General features: G+C 45.6%; 1 protein-coding gene and 1 non-coding gene across 2 annotated transcripts; both read right to left on the reverse strand.

Annotated features, from left to right (window-relative positions):
* Nucleotides 1–331: 331 nt before the first annotated feature.
* LOC135806194 (WD repeat-containing protein 89 homolog) lies at nt 332–21,390 on the reverse strand. Its single transcript, XM_065320349.1, has 15 exons — nt 21,100–21,390; nt 17,631–17,662; nt 16,963–17,019; nt 16,506–16,590; nt 15,656–15,714; nt 15,224–15,332; nt 14,457–14,520; nt 13,898–13,945; nt 13,411–13,494; nt 11,051–11,137; nt 9,265–9,315; nt 2,886–2,968; nt 2,625–2,730; nt 2,096–2,251; nt 332–863 (listed from the first exon to the last, which is right to left on the reverse strand). The coding sequence occupies exons 1-15, from the start codon at nt 21,162–21,164 to the stop codon at nt 777–779; spliced, it is 1,173 nt and encodes a 390-aa protein (XP_065176421.1). The 5' UTR covers nt 21,165–21,390; the 3' UTR covers nt 332–776.
* Trnat-agu (transfer RNA threonine (anticodon AGU)) lies at nt 9,577–9,652 on the reverse strand. The gene has a single exon. It is a non-coding gene; the product is annotated as a tRNA-Thr (tRNA).
* Nucleotides 21,391–21,802: the final 412 nt, after the last annotated feature.

The following is a 21,802-nucleotide window of genomic DNA, read 5'->3' on the forward strand; positions in this document are numbered from 1 at the left end:
TATGTTGAAATACGATGTTGAGCTGACGCATGCACTGCGATACACGATACATGTACGTGCCAGTGCAGGTGTGCCTGTGGATGAAAATGTGCATAATCTAGCAAGGCAAGCCTGATATTTTCGCAGTTGCACATACCAGTACCGCACTTGAGAGCCTTGATCTAATTCCCGCACCCTGTCCTGTCGACGACCTGGGAAGTGGCGTGGGGGGGGGGGGGGCAACCGCACTTAACGGTAGTTGCATACACATTTTAGTACAAGTACATACAAATCATCCATACATGCCAGTTCCGCGATTGGGTGCACTTCGAGTCACAGGTACACGAACAACTTGAACTCTGTACGCAACATGTACTCGTACTCTCTGCAAGGCCAAGTCTTTGCAAACTACTTACCATAGTCGCGTATAAAATCAAATATAAATGTGAACATGTTCAATGCTAAACACAGATGACTGCTTATATCAAGGAAGGGCCAGTTTGTAAACAAATGGCATTGACAGCAGATAGAATCCATGCTGGGAAGGCTGCGGAATTGGATGTCGCTGCTGCTAAGACCGTGTGGAAGGGCAGTATCATCTTGAAGTGAATATGTCTACACCAAATATGTGTGATATGCACACGCGCACGCACATACGCACGCACACAGCAGGATAATCGTTGACAGACCTTCAAGGCGCAAAAGCAGATTAGCATTCATGTACCATTTTATTGATTTTATTGATGACAAGAGTAATGAGTACTAGTATTAGGATGAAAAATACTGCTGGCCCTGGCCTAGTAAGGCTTGAACTTTCTACCAGACTTGTGTTGCTGTTTCATCTTCGTCTGACGATTGGCTGACCCTGTTGCAGCCTCCGCAGACTGGACAGCACAGAGCAAGCAAAATACACACACATAATTTGTAAAGCAGCAGGGGTGGTATGTGCACCACACAAGATAATAATCCCAGTGCCATTGGCGATGGACAACACTAGCAAACTCTGGGAATCTATGCCACACACTAAGGGGCCATCCGGCACGATCAATAAAGTTTAGTTATGAGTCTTATGACCCTCCCCCACCCACCTAACCCCTTCAATGAAAAAATATATTGACTTCATAGCTAGAATAGATTGACGTTCAGATATCAAAATGTACAAAACAAAACCCTTCTTGACCCACCCACAAACGATACTTTTTCGTTTCTTGTACAAGTAAAATATTGATAATTGTGGATGGCCCCTAAGGGCATGTTCGATTGGTAGGATCGGGATCCCGATCCACCGGATCCACTGGATTCGCACCCTTTCGATTGGTCGAATCCGGATCCCGATCCTTCGGATTTGGATCCAGTCAACCCACCTCGGAGAGCAGGGTTGACCGGATCCAACGGATCCAAATGTGACCTTTGTGTGTATATGGCGGGTGAAAATCGCTTTTGTACACATTGTGGTACGCACACGTGGATCGAGATACAGCTTGTCGAATTTTTGTATAACTTGCACGGTGAGTATGACTTTTTATTACTTCGTCAACATGGCAACAGTCAAGACCCAAAAAAGTGTCCAGTTGACTCTGAAGGATCCGACGGATCTGAGATCTGGATCCCGATCCCGACCAATCGAACATGCCCTAGCACTCTGCAAAAGTGCCAATCTGACATGAACGTAATTAGAACCCTTGCTACATGTTGTGGGTGAGCCAATAATATAGGTTTTAATACTGATGGTGACGAATCACTTTTTACTGTGGAGGGCACACAGTTCGTGTGACAACCATTCTTTGGCCCGAAACCTTAAGTAATACGACGAGGTCACGGCTTTTCTAAATGTGACTCATTATACTGCTTGAGGAAAGCTTGCTATTCCATCTGACACTCAGATACTAGTCTAACAAATATGTTGAAGGTTTTGATGAATGATATACAAGAGCACAGCAGAGACCCCTGTGATAGGACGCAGTTTACTAGCAGGGCATTTTGATAATGTACAAAACAAAGTCAGACTGTCAGAAGCAAAAGCACTTCTTGCTGTTGTGCGCTGGTGGTGAACTTTGCAAAGGTAACGGTCTCGGCCTAAAGAGCACAGTAGCGGAAGAAGTTCATCAATACATACCGGGGGTTCTGTTTTGGGGGCATTGACCTTGCTTGCAGGCTGTGATGATGGTTGGTTTTCCTCAGGTGATGAAGCAGCGGTCTGTTTAGATGAGCAACCACCTTCTGACCAACTGCATATAGATCCGCTATCGTCTCCAGTGAATAGTACCTGATTCTAAGCCATACAGGGGAGGAGAAAATTAATAGCATCATCAAATCTATCAACTTATCAAGCTGTATAAAGACCCACAAAAACAACACAAGCACCCGACAAAAGTAGCTGATGCTACGTGAAATTTCGTTCCTGTTGCTGAACCTCTCTAATAGCAATCCCACAATATTCATGGATTGCACTATGAGCACAAAGCAGAAGTATGCGCTTGAAGATGCACTAATGATATACAAAACACACACTGGCCAATTGGCCAGCTGCACAGTCTTGATGGATTTCCTAACTTTTACTATTATTCCACAATCACAATCACATACTTGTAGTGCCAATAAACATGTGATGCGGGTGATTTTAACCAGCCATGGTGGGGACTTACCGCATGGTCGTAGCTCATACAGCAGACAGTGGTCTGGTGCCGCTTGGGTAGAGATTTGATGAGATGTACTCCATCCAGATTGACATTCAAAAGGAACAGCTCTCCGCTAAGCAGCACAGGGAAGTACAGAAATGAGCAGAGAGTGCCGGAAATTAAACGGTGCAGGAACATACGTCCATCTGAACTCCACCTGTGTGATTCAGGACTGCAAATATTGAGGGACACTGCATGCATTGAAATGGTGTGTTCCCTCGACTTTACCTGTGATTCCCGGCTGTTGCTGTCAATTGGGTGGATGATGCCTGGTAGAAGCAGTCCACTAAATAATTAACAGTGATATTCGACTGGAAAGCAACAAGAACAGAAACAAGAACAAAAACGATGCAAAGAAATTTGAAAGAATACAATTACAATTCAAAGAGAAATAATCACCCACAAATGAGTGTACTCAACAGCTGAAGGGCTGTTCATAGAGTTCTCAATGCACAATGTCACAAGAGTGCACAATGGAGGAATGTTATAACAGTACAAGGTAAATAATGTCATGAGAGTGCCCAATGCAAAATGTCAGAGTGATCTGAAGATTGCATCAAGCATGACACTCAAAGCACTAAAAAACTAAAGGTTTTGGTTGCAGGAAAAGAGCTTGCTTTCCACACTCAGTCTTCTCTTGAGTGTGTGGCAGTTATTGCCGTGACTCTTTTAGTTTGTGTAGTTCGCTGATGAGGGAAGCTAAAGTTCGTAACGAATTCTTTGCGATCAAAGAAGAACAGCAGCTGGTAAAAGCCAACGTTGCTGAGGATTTCCAAATGACGAAACAATAACAGCATATACTAGTCAAAGCATTGCTATAGCTGAGCCACCAACGCGAGTCAGGCGTTTGGATGGTACAGCGCTTCCGGCGGTTCTATCCAAGAGCAGCCCAGTACACTCGAATACCACGCCACAACTTGGTCCGCTGCGAACGACTCCCTGTCTGCTGTGCCCTGGTGTCAAACTCTGTCCACGGATAATATCAAACATGCTGTCTCCACTCTTTCTGCCACCGTAGAGAGTGTTCTGGACTCACACCACATCACAAAACACCAACCAACTAGTTCATCAGTAAGCCGGAGTACATGCCCGTGGATGACAACCGAGTTGAAAGTAGCCATCAAGAAGAAGAATGATCTGTACAGTGTATATCGGAAGTATCCAACATCGGAAAATTTCGCAGTATATAAACGCTAACGTAATTGCGTACGGTACCTTTCTCGCTCCATCCATCGGCAATACATTCGCTCCCTCCATGCAACTATCTCTCCCCACAACCAGCGTCTTCCTTCCCTTCCCCAGCTCGTTCGTCGGCTTCGGAGCCCCAACAGCACTCGTGTCCTGCCCTCGACTGCCACGGACTCTGCAGGCAGACCTAGCAATTCGTCAATAGGGGGGTTTAGTTCCCACGTAACGGAAACGCGCACGTGGGTGATACACGTAAAATGGATGAAGGGCATCCACGTTGCCATGTTATGTTTAGTCACACGGAACAAACAAAAGCATGAAGCGAAAGGCCCAAACCTGGTCAAAGACGAAGCTACCCGGGCCTAAGAAGCTCATCGAATATTTTGATTTCGTGCTTCGGAAATTTATTCAGCTGAGCACCCTCACAGCTCGCAAAATGTGCTCCATTCTGATTTTCACCCACGTTCTGGCTAGGGGTGCGAGGATTATGCTCGCACGCACCCGATATTATGCTTTCGGGCATTTCCCGCGGAACTTCGAAAGTATTCTCCCAAAACATCGAAAACATTCTCCAGAATTCCCCCCAAAAAAAGAACCCCAGCACGAACCGTGCCTTGCGCATGCTCTTTAGTGTGCAAAATGGACGGTCAGGCACGTGATCACTGCATGCAGGATCTACACTACATGTACTAGATCTACATGACTGTCTGGGTGTTGCTGCATGTACGTGTACGTGCGTCCATGGATGCGCGCTTGTTCTCTGGCAGGTCAAAATTGACAGAATTCCCTCAAAACTCTTCTGAAGGTCAATGGATCTGGAAAAAGATCGATAGAATATTCCCCTAAAATTCCCAAAATTTTCTCAACGATAGTATTCCCAAAATATTCCGGGAATAATCCGCGCACCCCTTGTTCTGGCGGAACGTGGGTGAGCCTCCATACACGGTATGTCGTGAATCAGAAAACGTCTGTACGTGGGTCACTGAGTATCACGTGGTACACACACGTAAAGTACCCACGGATTACGTGGGACTAATAAACCTCCCTAATGTCTATTGCCAACTCCCTGAACAACCAATTTGTAAGCGCTGGAATGGAAATCCCGGCAACTACCCCTATCCTCGTCCTCTCGTCTCTTCCTCCTCAATCTTCTATACTTAGTTTCGTACGGATATCTTCACAAACTGTATTTAAATACGTTGGCAAGCTGCGTTTGCACAAATCCCCTGGAGCAGACGGTATCACTAACGGGCTACTCAAGCAACTAGGTCCATCCCTAGCATATCCCCTGTCCCTGGTCTTCAACACATCTCTAGCCCTCGGGAGCTTCCCCGACCAATGGAAGTCAGCCATTGTCATTCCAATCTACAAGAACAAGGGGGACAAGAACAGGACAACAAACTATAGACCCATCTCCCTCCTATCATATATCTCTAAACTATTTGAACGTATTGTGTATGACCGTCTGTATACACACATGCCCCTCTTCTCCACCCAGCCCAATCTGGGTTTTGCTGCAAGGACTGCACCCCCCTCCAGCTTTCCCACTTACTCCACAAGCTGTGCTCGATTAGAGACTCACGTCATGTAGCTTGTGTTTGCTTTTTTGACCTGCAAAAGGCGTTTGACACTGTATGGCATAGGGGCCTGATCGCAAAGCTCCGGGCCCACGGTGTAACGGGAACTCTAATTGACTGGATTTCCAGTTACCTGTGTAACCGGTCACAAAGTGTATTAGTAAACGGTACGTTGTCCGAGTCAAAACCTGTCACGTCTGGAGTGCCTCAAGGTTCAATCCTGGGGCCTTTTCTCTTCTTAGTCTATGTGAATTACCTACCATACGAGATTCCAGATGTGTCCCTGTTTGCGGATGACACTGCTGCCCTTGCCTCTTCGCCGACCTACTCCAGCCTCTACCCCATTGTTCAGGAGAAGATATCCGCCACTACCAATTGAATGCGGAAGTGGTTTCTGCGCCCAAACGTAGATAAAACGGAACTCATATTCTTTCCATCTCTTCCCGATCCCCTTCCCACCTTCCGTTTCCCCGATTCACCCCCTGCTTCATCATTAACGATTACATCTAGCCATAAGCATCTTGGCATTGTATTCGATTCTTCTCTATCTTGGTCCGCCTACATTGACCACGTTTTGTCCCGTGTTTCACGTACTGTAGGCATTATGACGTCCCATTTCTCTCACTTACCCACCAGTTGTAGGGTATGTTTTTTTAAATAAATCTTACATTCTTCCACTCTTTCTTTATGGATACCCTGCATGGTCTACCATTACGAAGTCCCAACTGGAGAGGTTGAAAATTCTCAACCGCCGTATCCTCCGCATGACGAGAGAGCTTGGAAGCTCAGGGCCCTACGCTATGCTTTTTTGCCTTGATGACCTAGACAAAAAAAAGCATAGGGATGTTATAAATTCTTTAAAAAAATCCTTTTTTTTAAGACATAACCTGGGATTCGAACCCGCACTATCGCGCCCTGCATGCATCCCCTGATACACTTCGCATACATACTAATTCTTCCAAGTTGCTTCACATTATGATCTTGCATTTGAAAGCCCTATTTGAATATGCATTGTGGCCAGCCGTCTTTGATGGTACGGTACGGTAGGGATAGGTACGGGACAGGTACGATCGAGGGTAATACGACACCGTCTCCCGTACCGTACCATCAAACACAGCTGGCCACATACAGCTGCCCGCAATATTCAAATAGGGCTTTCAAACGCAAGATAATAACGTAAAGCAACTTAGAAGAATGGGTATGAATGCGAAGTGTATGGGGGAATGCATGTAGGGCGATAGTGCGGGTTCGAATCCCAGGATATGCCTGAAAAAAAATAGGAGAATTGAAAAATTTATAACATCCCTATGATTTTTTGCCGTCAGATACGGGATAGCGCCAGGCGTGACACAAACAAACAAACAAACACACACACAAATACCAAATTAAAGCTGTGTGGACCCTGGCTAGCGCCAGACGTTACTGAAGTTACTGAAGTAACGTCTTCTGCATAGCTATGGGAATAATTATTATTTAGAACTGGCCGCTACATTTCTAACTCGGACTTGTACAAAATTGCAACCTGTGCCCTCTCCCCCCCCCCCCTTGCAGAGTTATCTCGATGTTATAATGTGCTGTCTTGTGCAATTGGTTTGTTTCGAACTCCCCCACACGTAGTAAAGTCCGTCTCCCCCGAGCTACCACATCTCTGTTTGTATCTTCCCCCTTTTTCAGCTCTTATACTAAATGGCTGGCGTTGCCCCTTCATGTCCGTCAGGCAAAGTCGCTTCCCTCGTTTCGCAATCTTGCAAAGCAGCATTTCAACATTCCCATTCAATAGTCAGTATACAGTAAAACCTGTAATGGCCACCACTCGGATATGGCCACCACTTTTCCTTGTCACAGACGCATTCACATTCAAAACAGCTCGGATAAGGCGACCACTCGCTCAACGCGACCGACGACCACCCACCCGCGACCGCGTTGCACAGTGCTAGTACATGTAAATGTATGCATTGCATGGTGCGCCATGCATGGTGGATCTACACATCAGTGCGGGAAGTGTACACTTGACAGGTCTGAGGACTCTAGTACACATGAGTCGTGATAGAGTAGCATAGGTGTGTGCACTGTGATACACTGATCAAAATGATGTATCACATGTGGATATGGTCACGTGACCCACTGAACCTGGATAAGTGTGTGTCCCATATGGTGCAGTGGTATGTGCAGCGATTTCCAATCGATAGGTTGCGGGTTCGATTCCCGACGATTATGGTCACACACGTCTTTCTTCTCTTTCTAAGACTCTTCCTGACTTTTCTTTCATTCTCCTGGGTGGTTACCAACAGCCAGTGCATGCCGGAGTATGTGGTGTGATGTGTGTGCGGGAAAAAAAAATGAAAAAAAGAGACCAAAAATAGGGATTCACTGGCCAGAAAAAGTCACTTCAAATAGCTGTATGGTGTAGACCAGGCTGAAAAGTGACGGTCAATTCTTCAGCCTTGCAAGCTGTTGAATGGTGCAATCCCAGCACAAGTTGCTATGGCATCTGCCGTAGCATTGCTATCATCGCCTCTGGCGATGGGCGTCAGTAAGGTCAGTAAGGATAAGAAGACCACCTGGCCACGGCGACCACTTTTTCTCGTCCCTTGAGAGGTCGCCTTAAGACAAGTTTCACTGTACCTGTTTAGTCTCGGTCGTCTCATGTCGGCTGTACTGCTCCCTTTCCTCTCTTACTTACCATGGTATTGGTGCACCACTACACTTCTTATACTTCCTTTCTACGCCATGGCTGGCAAACGCCCCCTCCTCATCTATATTGGCACTGATTCATCTTTAGCCACTGGAAGGTGTAATAATAATAATAATAATAATAATAATAACATTGTCCAGTCATTGACCCAGCTGCCTGGGACCTCGTACCTACAGGTGGGCCAGGTTCACGGAATGGCACAACGGTAGTTTGAACGTTCCGCGGCTACGAGAAGGCAGTGACCCTACCCAGAAACTGAGCCCCTCCTGCTCAACTTTCTGGTGTTCTGGTAGACCAACGGTGCAAGCGTCTCCTCACTAATAAGGTTGACTGTCCAACCAGTGAAGCATCATCAAGTGCTTGCAGGCGTCGATATCACAGCGTTTGCATCACCCATGCCCAGGATCAAGCTAGTACTGCAGGGCGCTCCTCGAGCTGAAATCTCCCAACCAGCAGGCAGGATGAGAGGTGCTGTGACCTTGGAGGAGCTTGGGATAGAGTCTACCCACCTAGAGTGTACTAACTAGCCCGGTATGAGGCATCTATGCTATGGTGTGCTGTGACTAGTCTATTTCTTACCATGGCCTCCTCCACTGTGTGAGCCAATATTACTACACTGCTGGAGATCTATCTAAGCAACTACACGTTCAGGGGGGGGGGGGGGGGCACACAGGGCGATGCAAGTGAGTACGCGTGTGCTTTTGCTTGTGCGGTATGTAATAGGACGAGAGCGATCATCCAGACACTCCTAACTTTCAATATCCATAGTGCTCTGACAGTGACGCGTAGCCTGGATCTATGCCCATATCACCCTTATCACATGCTACCCCCGAAATTTCAGGCGGCTTTGAGCCCAACTACCTCATGTGCTTAGTGGTGGATACATGCGGTGCTACGGGAACGCGAGTATACCATCCTTACCGCGTTCCTTTGAGTTCTAGTGCGCAGAATAAATGTACTTGAAAAAACTAACAACACACGCCTGCCCCACATTGCGTGTATTTCAACAGGTGCTGGTTGTTCTGGGGTGTCCGTTGTGATGCTACAAGTCTCTGTGTTGTTTTGAGTTTGAGCGAGTCAGGCTGAGGGTCATGCACAACACTAGGGAAACAACCTGCCTACAAAATAAATATCTGCATGCACTCACATTCTCCTTGAGGGTTTGACGAACATCACCATGGTGACCAAGCTGCTGTGCCTAGACAGCAAAACACACAGACATACAAACACAAATTGAAACTCAGCAAAACTAGGCCCAGCTAGATCAAGGAGGGAAAGCTAGGACTCTGTTCGCCACAATACATTATGCCGAAAACAGGAAGAACCACTGCTGCTCACTCACACAGCAAAAAAGGCACAAGGGAAAAAAAGAAAAAAAGCTTCTGAAAACCACAAATCACAAAGAACTGTGAATTGGCAGACACAAATCCACCAACAGGCAAATTCATCATCAGCCACCAGCCACCACCCGGATTCGAACCGGGGGGGATCTCCTGTTTACTAGACAGGCGCTTTAACCCCTAAGCCATGGCGGCAGAACACAATCTGACCTGAACACACCGGTCAGTAGTAGTGTGTTTTGTGTTTTATCTTTCTCTCTCTCTCTCTCTCTCTCTCTCTCTCTCTCATTTTTTTTTCTTTTCTATAATTTCCCCATATGAGTTCCTATCAGTTGCTGTGAACACCTTGAGTGGAGAGCGCTTGCTCGAGCGTTGAACCGGGTTCTTAATCCACCATACCCAGTTCGCAAGGCTGGGCGGGGTTGTGAGCAGGCTTTCATTTCATCTTTTCTTATTATTTCTTATTATTTCTGCTTTTCATCTCATTACAAAAATTCTGCGCTTTTTCTCCATCTGCGCATAAAATCTAGACTGACAACCTGCTTGTTAAATCATGCACCTGCTTTCAGGCGTAAAAACCCTGTTGTAGAGGTCTCAGTCCTCATTTGTTAGACTTACCTGTCTTTATAAATGTAACTTACTCTCTCTCTCTCTCTCTCTCTCTCTCTCTCTCTCTCTCTCTCTCTCTCTCTCTCTCTCTCTCTCTCTCTCTCTGAGGCGCTACGGATTTTGTATACGTTGTTTTCGAGCAGTGAAATGTTCCAGAGTACGGAACTTACCGGTATGTGTTTGCCGTCATTGCCTAGGTTACGATCGCAAACACTCACATTCCCGCGCCATGCCTTTATATTTTGAAAATTTGTACCGAAATCAAAACTTACCGCGGAAAATTGATGTTTGTCGTACCAAATCTGTACGAGAAAAATCTTTCTGCTTTTCGACACACTATGGTGGTTTTTCAGTCAGGTACTTATCCCTGTTGCCACTGGCCTTGGCCTACGGCCTACGGCGATGTATTGTAGGCCACCATTTCGCTTCACGTTGCTTGTGGGCAATTTTGTTGCAGTGACAAATAGCTACAGTGTGACATGAAGTGGCGTGTCCGCAATGCAATTGTGGATTATACAAGAAAAGTCCAAAGTAATGTACAACTCTAGCTGCAAAGCACGCAACGCATCACGTCGCGAAAGTTGAGCCAAGCTTGACTTCTGTGATCAACCAGTTGCAATGATTCCGAATGCTACGGGCGAGAAGTGGCGTTTTCTCGGTTTCGCGGCTGTTGCATTGCATCGCATCGCATAAATCCTTCCGTGAATCCGCTTTTAACTTTTCAGGATGTTGCTGTACAAGGCAGATGTATACCTGCTCTGTCAATCATTGCATGACCAGCAAGAGGCCACGGTGAATGAACACTTGGCAGAAGGCAAGCTCAATAAAGCATGCACCGTGTTAGAAATGTATGCATGCACGCACATGGGCGTGCACACACAAACGAGCACACACACACACACACACACACACACACACACACACACACACACACACACACACACACACACACACACACACACAGTCATGGTCACGGTTGCTCACCTCATCAATATGCCAGAAAAGCACCGTCTCTGTAAGAGTCAGGCAATACGCATATTCAGATACTGGGCCAAAGAAGCCAGCTTGCGACTGCACATGTCCGTACCAGGGAATAGAACAGACACACAGAAATACACACATCAGGAACGTCGCTTGATAAGTTTAGAGAGTACAACCACAACCAGCTCTGATAGAAAGAAGACCATAGGTAGTGTGTCAATATTGTTCCTGAAGCTAAGTGATTCTACAACAGCCGAGCAGGAACACTTTCAGTGACTCAGTCAGTTGAGTCCATCACACTACAGTCCATTCAGAAAAAGATGGACTTCTAGCTTTTGGCCATAAATGGGTCAAACTTTGAGTTCTTTTTCTGTAATCCCTTATGGAATCCTCTTCCAATTATGTTTCTGAAGTTTTTTTGTCCAAAAAGCAAGCCATAACAAGAATAGAATTTCGGCCAGGTTTTGCCCCAAAAGCACTGAATCGGGAAAAACCATAAAAATCCAGGCCGTTTGACCCCGTGTGCAACATTATTAACAGTGCATTGTGCGGTTCGAACCACAGTTCAGGTACCAAATACGGGAGCTCACCAGAGCCAGGGCCCATCTTTTTATGAATGGACTGTATACCATGGTACGGTGCGGAGGGCCTGTTTTCAGCCAATCAGCGCTCATCTAGCCATGGTTATATTGGCCAGTATAAATCCCGCGCGGCATTTATATTGAATATAAATCCCGGTGCACGGTACGTACGCTAGGGCACTGCCACCGTACAAGTATTAGTTCACTGCCTGAAAGGCAGTGAACTTGTACGACGGCAGCACTCCAGCACACGGACCATTCACAACAGACACAACATACACCACATGCACGTGTACACTCCACACAGAACGGCATTACTGACGAGGAACAGTGCACAATGGAAAAGAAGAATGACTTGGAATTCGTCTACCGAGTATTCTACATGTATTATACTGAAACTGAGGATAAAGAACGTCAAATAACCACGAAGTATCCCGAATGGGTCAGCAATTTACATTGTACTTCAAATAGTTGAAGATCATCAACAGACTGTCTCCTTCGTAACTAAGTTTATGCTTCAAATCCACCTAAACCGATTGGAATAACGCTAGAATGGATTGAAATGTGATACAGTGATACAAAACAGTGTATGCAAATGCATCTACTTGCAAGTAAGCAAACCTGATTATAAGATGCCGCATGTGAAAATCAGCACTGTACCATAATCACGATAATAGTAACACTTACTCCCAAAGAGTCCAGACTGTACTGTAGTCTAACTAGTGACGGTAGTTTGATTCAACGACAACTCCAGCACCCCAGCAATTCAGTTGACTTCCGCATCGCTCACGAGACAATATGCTACAATATGCACTGGAACTGAAAGGAAATCTGATGCCAAACATCCACGGAGGAATCTCCTTCTGATCTTACTCGACCATTCTTTCAATTGACAACTGATAACCAGCAGAACATGTTCATGTACTGTATGATGTAGGAGATCTCCAAATAGGTTCGTTGTTCTGGAAATGCGTAGGGGTACCTGGCATAAGTAGGATATGACCCTCGTAGTCGGGTTATACCGTACCCTCATATAAATCCCTCCTGCTATCGCAGTCGGGATTTATATTCAGCCGGTATAACCCTCTGACTCGGGTTATATCCTCTACGTATATCATCATACTTAACCCATTTACGGGTACAGGTCATGGCACCCAGGCTCAGCACTCCTTATTTGGCAATGAAAAAGACGTATACCGTACTCGCGCTATTAGTGCCCCTGGGGCACTATTTTTTCAATGTCCATCACAGATGGGGCAGTATTCAAGAGAGGGCACTATTCGAGAGAGGGCACTATTTTTTCATTGCTGGTACATTTGTGTCATCCAGCATAAAACAAAGAAAAACAGAGCCTAACGTGTACTGTAAACGCTCACGACTCCACAGAAACGGGAACAAGACCTGCGATTTTGTTCCTGAAAACACCAGTGCAAAGCAATGGCCAAGAACATTAGCAAAAGAACACCAAACTTGCACATGGGCTTGGTTACAAGACCGGGGGGGGAGGGGCACTATTCAAGAGAGGGCTTTATTTTTCACTGGCTCTTGGAGACTAGGGCACTATTCGAGATAGGGCACTATTCAAGAGAGGGCTCTAATCGCGTGAGTATGGTATATACGTCCTCAGCGCCTGTGCGTCATTTTCAATGACGTATATATACGTCTTTAGCGCTGAATGGGTTAACAATGTACCTACTTTTACATGACCATGCATGTGTACTATTCCCTTGATGCACGCTGAAGGCTCTTCCTAAAGCTGTATTGTTCAATGTCAGTTCTCACCACTGATGACTCCGCGTTCAGCACTGACTCGAGAGTATCATCCGGATCTGCTACCGACGTATCAATGATGCACACAAGACCATCCTGAACAGACGCGTGCGTGCACACACGCACACACATACACACACACACACACACGCACATGTACATGTACATGCACATACGCAAGCAAGCACGCACACACAACGGCAATATTGAAAATCGTTCATTGCCACGAGATGACTATGGGGCAAAAAATGGCCTAAGAGACCAACCCTCTGCTGCTGAGCTAATCTACTATGCCATAATGGACTACTGAAGATCGGTAAAAAACACTTACTGAGCATCGGCTTTATCTGTACACAAGTCTCTTATGCATGTTCATATACTAACACAAGCGTTGTGAAGCACAGCATGGCCCTGATCACATGACATAATGTATGACATCATTGACACATTGGACACGTTCAATAGACACGTATTGTATGTAGATATGGCAACTACTCACTAGAGATCCTGAGCACAGGTACTTCTTGTCTGAAGGTGAGAAGCAAAGCTACAGCATGCACATGCACACACACACACACACACGCACACACACACACACGCGCGCGCGAGCGCGAGCGCACACATACACACAGACACACAGACTCAGACCTGGTGAAAAAGATTACGTGTCCATACACCAGGTGTACATAATGATCAAGTGCACACAAGATTCATACACGCCTACAAGACGAAATGACTTAATTGAGTGTCACACTATTTATAGATCTTCAAAGTGCTAAGAGTACCCTCGAAAGCAACGCTTCGTCCAGATAATGTGTACAGAAGACAGCACAGTGACATAGTGCACACGCTCTATTATAAAGTCTGGTTCTCTACAAGCCATGGAGTGATTGTCAGTGGTTACACTGGATACTACTGTGCAGTAGTCTATAGTCAAATCAATGCATACAAACACGTCATGACCGTATACATAGCAGAAAGTAGTACTTTACTACTCCCTGATATTTATACATATGTGGCTACAGGACACTGTGAAGCAGCAGCAACATGGGTCTTACGTTTGTGATAGTATCAGAGTGAGCCTCATCATATTCCATCACAGCGCCTCCTCCTCGCACATCCCTGTAGAGATAGGAAGCCAAATTCGTGAGGAAAAAGGAGAGAGAGGGACCGAGAGAGAGAGAGAGAGACAGAGAGAGATAGATTAAGATTCAACTTCTGATAAATTCCGAAGAATGGGCTTTTTCGGCCTTTGACCACTTGGGTCTGATCTACCCACCTCCCATCACTTTAGGAGTTGCATATACACCTTGATAACAGTTACGTGAGAATGGTGGCGCTCCTACGGATGCGGAAACTCAGTCTAACTGACTCTGATGAGAATCGTCACAGTTCTGTGGTGATGTTTAACTGTTTTGCAGTCCCGCAATGAAGCGTCATCTATACCGATCTATACTGATCGATACATCGCTTTTGGTAACGAGCGCGATGAGTCGGCACCGATGTAGGAGCGGAAGAACTTAAAAGATGATGGTACAACATGCTGATCACAACGCGTGCAAGTAAGCCACAGAGGTAAGAAAAGAAAGGGATGGCCACCAGCTGTGCTCTGTGGCTCTAGTGCAGTCAAGCTGCATCGCTATACGTACGCACACATACTGATTAGATTACGAGTGCGAGTATGAACATGTGATTTACTCCATGTATCAACACTACAGAGTAGAAGTGCTGTACGGCAAGTAGATGGCATGTGAGTCCCACAACAAACTCCTGCAACTGAAAATTATGAGTTACCTCCGGCAAATCGTTTGAAACCCTGACTTACCAGAGTAAGACACTTGCTGCATCTTCTCCTTCTACCTTTATTGCCTCTGTACCAGCAGCAACACGGCCCGTCTCCCCGCAGCATGCCACGGATGATAGCTGTCCCGTTCCTGCACATCAGAATGAACAAACGAGAGATAGGACATATGTTGTGGAAAACAGCCTGATACGCTGACAAAGCAAGCCGGTACATGCACAACACACACCTACACAACCACACACCTACAAAAAGCTAAAAACACATCCTGACACGATCACACACCCACACAAACACAGCAAGGTAGCTTCCAGTGCACATGTGTACCTACACCTATGCAGCTTCACTGTACTCAAGTATGCCATAGTTGCACCTGAAATACACGTGCATAATGCACACATTCAGAATCAGCACTTTAAACCGGTCTTTGACATGCATGGATCTGGCTAGACTTACTCGATGTTGGAGAGAATTTTTTCATCGCTTCCTTTTTGGGATATCGTACATCCCAGCCTCTACACATAGCGAAACAAAAGAGTACACAAGTCTTGGCAATGCTGCATTTCGAACATCAATGTCCTTGTAGTAATCAACGTCTTTCAACTAATAATATTACATAACCCTATCACAAATACCATGACTGCACATGCACTGTAGAAGCTATAGATTGCAGACACAGCAGAGATCAGATAAAGGTACAGATTTCAGACACACAAGAGACCACACAAAGGGAAAGATCGCAGACACACCAGAGACCAAAGGTACAGATTAGGGACACACCAAGGAGCAGACAAGGGTTTAGATATCCTGCATATTTTGGCGTACTGATAAGACGCATCACAACTTGATTGTGAACAATTGGGCCTGAACAAGTATGTCCTGAATTGTCCAGTGTTACAACCACCACGGTGGCATATTGCGGGCTTACTAGGACCCGATCGTAGCATGTGACGTATGATGCACGTGCAAGTGCATGCCTTCTGCTTTGTACACTTCAGAGCTCTTTTCCAGGCCCTTGGAGGTGCCGTGATAAACTTTCTGTCATTTTGCCACGGTGAATGTCACGTGGCCATTTTCCCATGACAACTTTCCCATTGAGCCAAGTGAAAACGTCAGCCTGAATGTGCCCTATGGAAGGCTTTACTGCACTGTAAGTTACAGGGACAATGCTGACAAAGACGCATGCACACACGCACACACATGAACACGTGTGGCCAACATTGTATTGTGCTGGTATAATGAATACTAGCCTCAGCCTGATCTCACAACAATATAAAAGAGCGATCAGGGGCATCCCAACACACACCTTACAACACCGTCATCACTAGCTGACCAGAGAATGTTCGGGTCGGCACTGCTGGCGGCAATACTTCGCACCGTGTCCTGCAGACCTAGACAGGCCAAGAAGAACACAGAATACATGACATCTCAAACAGGTCTTACTGGCATTTGCTAGCAACTCGGCCAAATCACCTTTTTCACACATAAAAAAATACAAGGTATTGATTGCACTTGGCAAATCAACTACAGTACAACATTGCACCAATCCTCCTGACTATTGGACACCATGCAGATCATTATTAAAGATGATCAAAAGATTGCCTGGCCAGGTTAGCGTTATCACTCTTTGGTTGCACATGTACAATGTGTTTTAGTTCATCTTTGATTAATACCAGTCCCAGCATATAGAAACTAGCAAGGCTATTCTGATAGTTGCTCAGCAATGCATTGACCTGTACTGTAATAGTGATGAACACACTTACCAATGGTGCTCAAGCAGGACAGGGTGCTAGGTGAGTGAAGTCGAATATTCTTGCCTCCTACCCATGAGGATACAAAGATCACAAAAGAACGCAATATAGGAGGTTCTCGATATCGGTGGGGAGATAGAGAGGTGTCACACAATATCAACATTCTGGAGACTTGTCTGATAGGGAGACTAGGCACCTTTGCCAATGACACATCAAACACCAAAGCAAGATACTTCATACTTCCTTCTTAGGCAGAGCATGCATGTTCCTGATTATCCTGCCTGAGTGGTAGAACGGAAAAAGACAGTTCACTATAAAACTGCACGCGTTCGATGTTCATGTAAGACCTTACAATGCATGACCTCCAACATGACCCAGATGACAGGCTATGGATACAGAGTCAGGCAGGTTATCGAAACCTGGACAGATTATGGACAGAAAGAGAGAGAGAGAGAGAGAGAGAGAGAGAGAGAGAGAGAGAGAGAGAGAGAGAGAGAGAGAGAGAGAGAGAGAGAGAGAGAGAGAGAGAAAGAAAGAAAGAAAGAAAAAAGAGAGAGAGAGAGAGAGAGAGGGGGTGGGGGGTGGAGGGGAAAAGCTGACAAACAAAAGTTCATCAGCAAATCTACCCTTCCCAAGCACCCACTGTTGTGGGGCTTTCAACACAACAAGTTCAGACTGACCTGCGGCAGCAAGAACTTGATCCGAGCTAGTTCTGCACAAGAACAACGGGCACACGTGTGAAAGGAGAATTGACTGCTGAGAGGAGTAAAGAACAGAGCTGGGCTAGAAGGCACTTCAAATTAGGGCAGTGTCGGGTAGTGGTTTCTTTCGGTATCGGAATGGTTTACTGACCAACACTCAGTCACACTGAGCCAAACTCTGCTGTTTGCTGACAGGTCATTGGATGCCATTCCCCATCAATTGCCCAGTATGCCAAGAACACAAGGTGCAGGGACAGGGGTGCTCCAAGCCTCATATGCGGCTCTATGCCAAGCAGAGCCTCAGAGACAACCAAAAAGAACTTGGCAGGGCAGTAGGTAAGTTGGCCTACACCTGCAACAGTTCCTGTCCTGTATTGAAGCCGACAGTAACAGTGTTCTACACGTAGCAGGAAGTACTGTAGTAAAAATAGAAGTATTTTACTACTACCCTGGTGTGGCTTGTGCACGTCAAGGAGAATCTTAATTGCAATTGGGTAATAAATTATTGAGCTCTGTTCCGAATCCCTTCCCAATTCGGACCTTCCCGCAACCAATGCGCTGACTCGATCCACATCTAGTCATACAGCGGCTCACACAATCATTCTTGAAGATTGTATAAGAAACTTTCTCAGGTTTTCAAACCCAAATTGCAGATCTTGCTGAACTTGTTCAACTCTGTGAACCAAGAACTCAGTATGAGTCCTGAGTGCAAGTTATACAATGTACCAATGTGCAATGACCTGAGGAGAGTGGCATAGTGTGCTTATATAGCAAGCAGCAAGGCGATAATGTTATCAGCAAGCTGACAAGAGACACAAGCGGAATATGCAAACATCTAGAAGAAAGTTTACAGGTGTGAAACAGTGCCATGTGCATGTGTGATAAATGCAAGATAGGTGACAGTTCCTTCGCGACACAAAGCCGTTGTGCTACATGAATGGTATGCATGGTAGGTAAGTACAGAGCATCTAACATGGTAAAGTCATGATGCGTGACCTCCAAGCGTTCACATGCTGTCAATGGGTGACACAACTATTAGTTCCTTGGCCTATGCTCATACATATTCCAACAAGCTCCCCTATTTCTCTGCTGGCCATGATAATATTTGCTTTCACTGTGGGTGCCGAGATGATATATCACTTTTGGATGATCACTATCCACTCTGTAGCATGTGCCAGATGGTGAAAGTGAAGTCCATGAAAAAGCGCTTCGGCGCTGCCACAAGTACTTGTTATCTTTCCGCTTCCTGCCACTGCTGACAGTTCTGGCTATTGGTGATATCACCTTCACTACTTTCTTCATCATAATTATTCTTTTTGTTTCTCAGTTTCGCAAGCCGTGCCTAAGTCGATACAAGTATATGTACAAGGATTATCTTGGTTTAACTGCATGACAATTCTTTATCCTTTACAATTACTTGTAATGGATAAAGAATTGTCATGCAGTCAAACCAATATTTAACAGATATGAACTCTAATCGACTTGAGAGGGGGGCATGTGCATCACACACTTTTTGCGAGTGTGTGCTTACAAGCTTCTGAATGGTGTAATCCTAGCACAAGTCGGTATGTCTAACATAGCTTGCTCGCTATCATCGCTACAGCGATGGGCAGGGTGAAAGTGGAACTGCACGTGACCAGCACATGCATATGTGAGGGGGGGGGGGGCATATGCATTATGCACTTTTTGATTCTTCCAGCACCAAAACGGTTCCAAAATGAAGAGAAAACGGAAACGACATGTGTGAGGATGTCAAAACCCACTTGACGGCCGTGCAAATGGAAATGAAGCCATGTCGTGTCTCGAAAAAATGACGATTGACTGTCACATGGCCTTCTGTCCCCGGGGAAAATTGCGGAAAAAAATCGCAAAAAAACGCGGGGAAAAACGCGGCATAATATGGCATAATTTGCGGTGAATTTGCAGTAAATATGCGGTAAATATGCGGTGAATAATATTGATGTGCGGCAATTTTCAGTGAGTATGTAGTGAAATCAGTCAGTTACAAGTCTCTGGTGTAAGTACTCGTCATATTTGAGTAAAACGCCGCCACGATGAGACGTTGCTGACCGAACAGTGCACTGTGTGTACGTGTAGTGCAACAAAAAAGTTCAAAAAACGCGGGAAAATCGCGGAAAACGCGGTCTTTTTAAAAATCGCAAAAAACGCGGAAAAAAACGCGGCCGCGGAATCGCAATTTTCCCCGGGGACAGGGCCTTACATGGACAGCGGGGCATAAAGAAATCCGACCCTTCGTAGCAAACAGCGCCTCGTCCAGGCCCATGTGTACCATCAGCATGTATGCATGATGTCCACATAAAGCGCGTTCCACATCGCATTGGTTTACCTACTTGCCACGTGGCATGGGGTCGTATTTCTTTGGCCCCAGTGTATAATGGCTGTTATGGGTCATTCTCATCAAGAGCTGACAGTATGGCAACCCAATACAGTCGTCCCTCTCTAATCCGGCACTTGTTTATCCAGCACCCTTGCAAACCAGCACACTTTCTGGCGAAACGGGTTTTTTCAGTTCATTTCCTACTCTTTAATCCGGCACTTGAATTCCGCCTCCAGCAGCGCCTTTCTGCAACAAATCGCTCAAACTGTACATAATTCGATTTTATAATCCAGCAGTTGTACATCGCATACCGTACGGCCGTGCACAGCTATAGTATGTCATTTTGGTCAGTGCATGACGTGCATGAACTAACTTATCAGGGAGCATTCTACAAATGTAACATACACTTGGGAATGTCCTATGCACTGTATAGACATGCATTCCACGAAGTACTTAGATGGACACAGAAAATCCCTGCGTTTTGACGTACAATACAAACATGTATGTTAATAGGTGGGCCGGGTTGGAGGGCAGGATTTGATAATCCAGCACCCTTGTTTATCCAGCAGAAAATGCTGCTGCAAAAGGTGCCGGATTAGAGAGGGACGACTGTATACCAGTACCAAGAGTACATACCCCCCCCCCCCCCCCCCCCCGAGAGTGTGCAACTCGACTATGGGTGCTGTCACGACAGAATTTCAAGTTGACGTCATTTTTATGACGCAATGCGCACTGTACACGGATTATCAGACGAATCTGGAACCTGTGGTGGGCCAAAGCCCTTCTGATCCTGTACAAATTATTGCAAAGAAAAAATGTTGTAAATCACTGGTGCAAGGAGCATTGCATCATAAATAATGACGTCAACTTGAAATTCTGTCGGGACAGCAGGGTATGTGGGAGTTGCACACTCTTGGGGGTTATGTACTCTTGCCAGTACATATGGTTGGAATTTCGACGTTGTGCATGTTTTGCTCACTGCTTTTTAGAGCACGTAAAAGTGACCAAAAGCAACACAAAAAAACTCAGAGCAATCTAGTATTTTAGTATTTAGTATGTATGTTCCTTGGTCCTTTTTTTCTTTTCTATAAATTTAGTATGTGAACTTACGACACTAATGATAGTCCACACAGAGTATCTGCCGATTTGGCTCTGTATTCCTGGCCAAAATCCATCTCCAATGCAGTTGCCAAACGCCTACAGCTGCTTTTGCTTGCAGACGAAGAGTCGAGCTTTCACGATGTATTGCAATATCTGAGAGGGCTATTGTGAACATCCGCCTCTAAACGTAAGAGAGCACGGATCGCGGAGGCTTGGAAAAGAACTACTTCTATCCACGTACAACGTTGCTCCACTTCATAAAAATAAAGAGGATTGATTGGGCTGAATTTTGTATGTTTTATTATTTGTTATGTTTATTTTCTTCATGATCCAAACGAAAAAATGTCAGGGAAAGTCCCGTGACCACATGCATGATGGCATGCAGGCTACATTCATAATAATTATTATCATGAACATGTAGATCTACCTACTGACAGCATGAAACAAGGTGGAGGACACTGTGTTCGGAAACAGTGACCTTACTACAACCTTCCACGGCTGGCAGAGTTCATAACCCCCAGGGGGTTATGAACTCTTGATATTACCTACTGCTATGTTCTCTTGCTGCTAGTTACTGTTACTTGCTTGATTTTTGGAGTTTGGTTTACTACCCTGCACAGTAAGCTAATTTTCTCTTGCCACCATGTGCGGAGAGACCTTGCCATCTCTTCAGACTTCTGCACACACACACACCGACCGAACTGCTGCTCAG

This window comes from Sycon ciliatum, chromosome 1 (genome assembly GCF_964019385.1).
Source record: "Sycon ciliatum chromosome 1, ocSycCili1.1, whole genome shotgun sequence".
Lineage (NCBI taxonomy): Eukaryota > Metazoa > Porifera > Calcarea > Leucosolenida > Sycettidae > Sycon > Sycon ciliatum.

Coding starts and splice junctions, on each gene's coding strand:
- LOC135806194 (XM_065320349.1), bottom strand. CDS start 21,164: ATGGATTTTGGCCAGGAATACAGAGCCAAATCGGCAGATACTCTGTGT. Junction 13,495..13,897: donor ACCTGTGCTCAGGATCTCTA/GTGAGTAGTTGC, acceptor GCGTCTGTTCAG/GATGGTCTTGTGTGCATCAT. Junction 2,252..2,624: donor GTATGAGCTACGACCATGCG/GTAAGTCCCCAC, acceptor TGTATGGCTTAG/AATCAGGTACTATTCACTGG.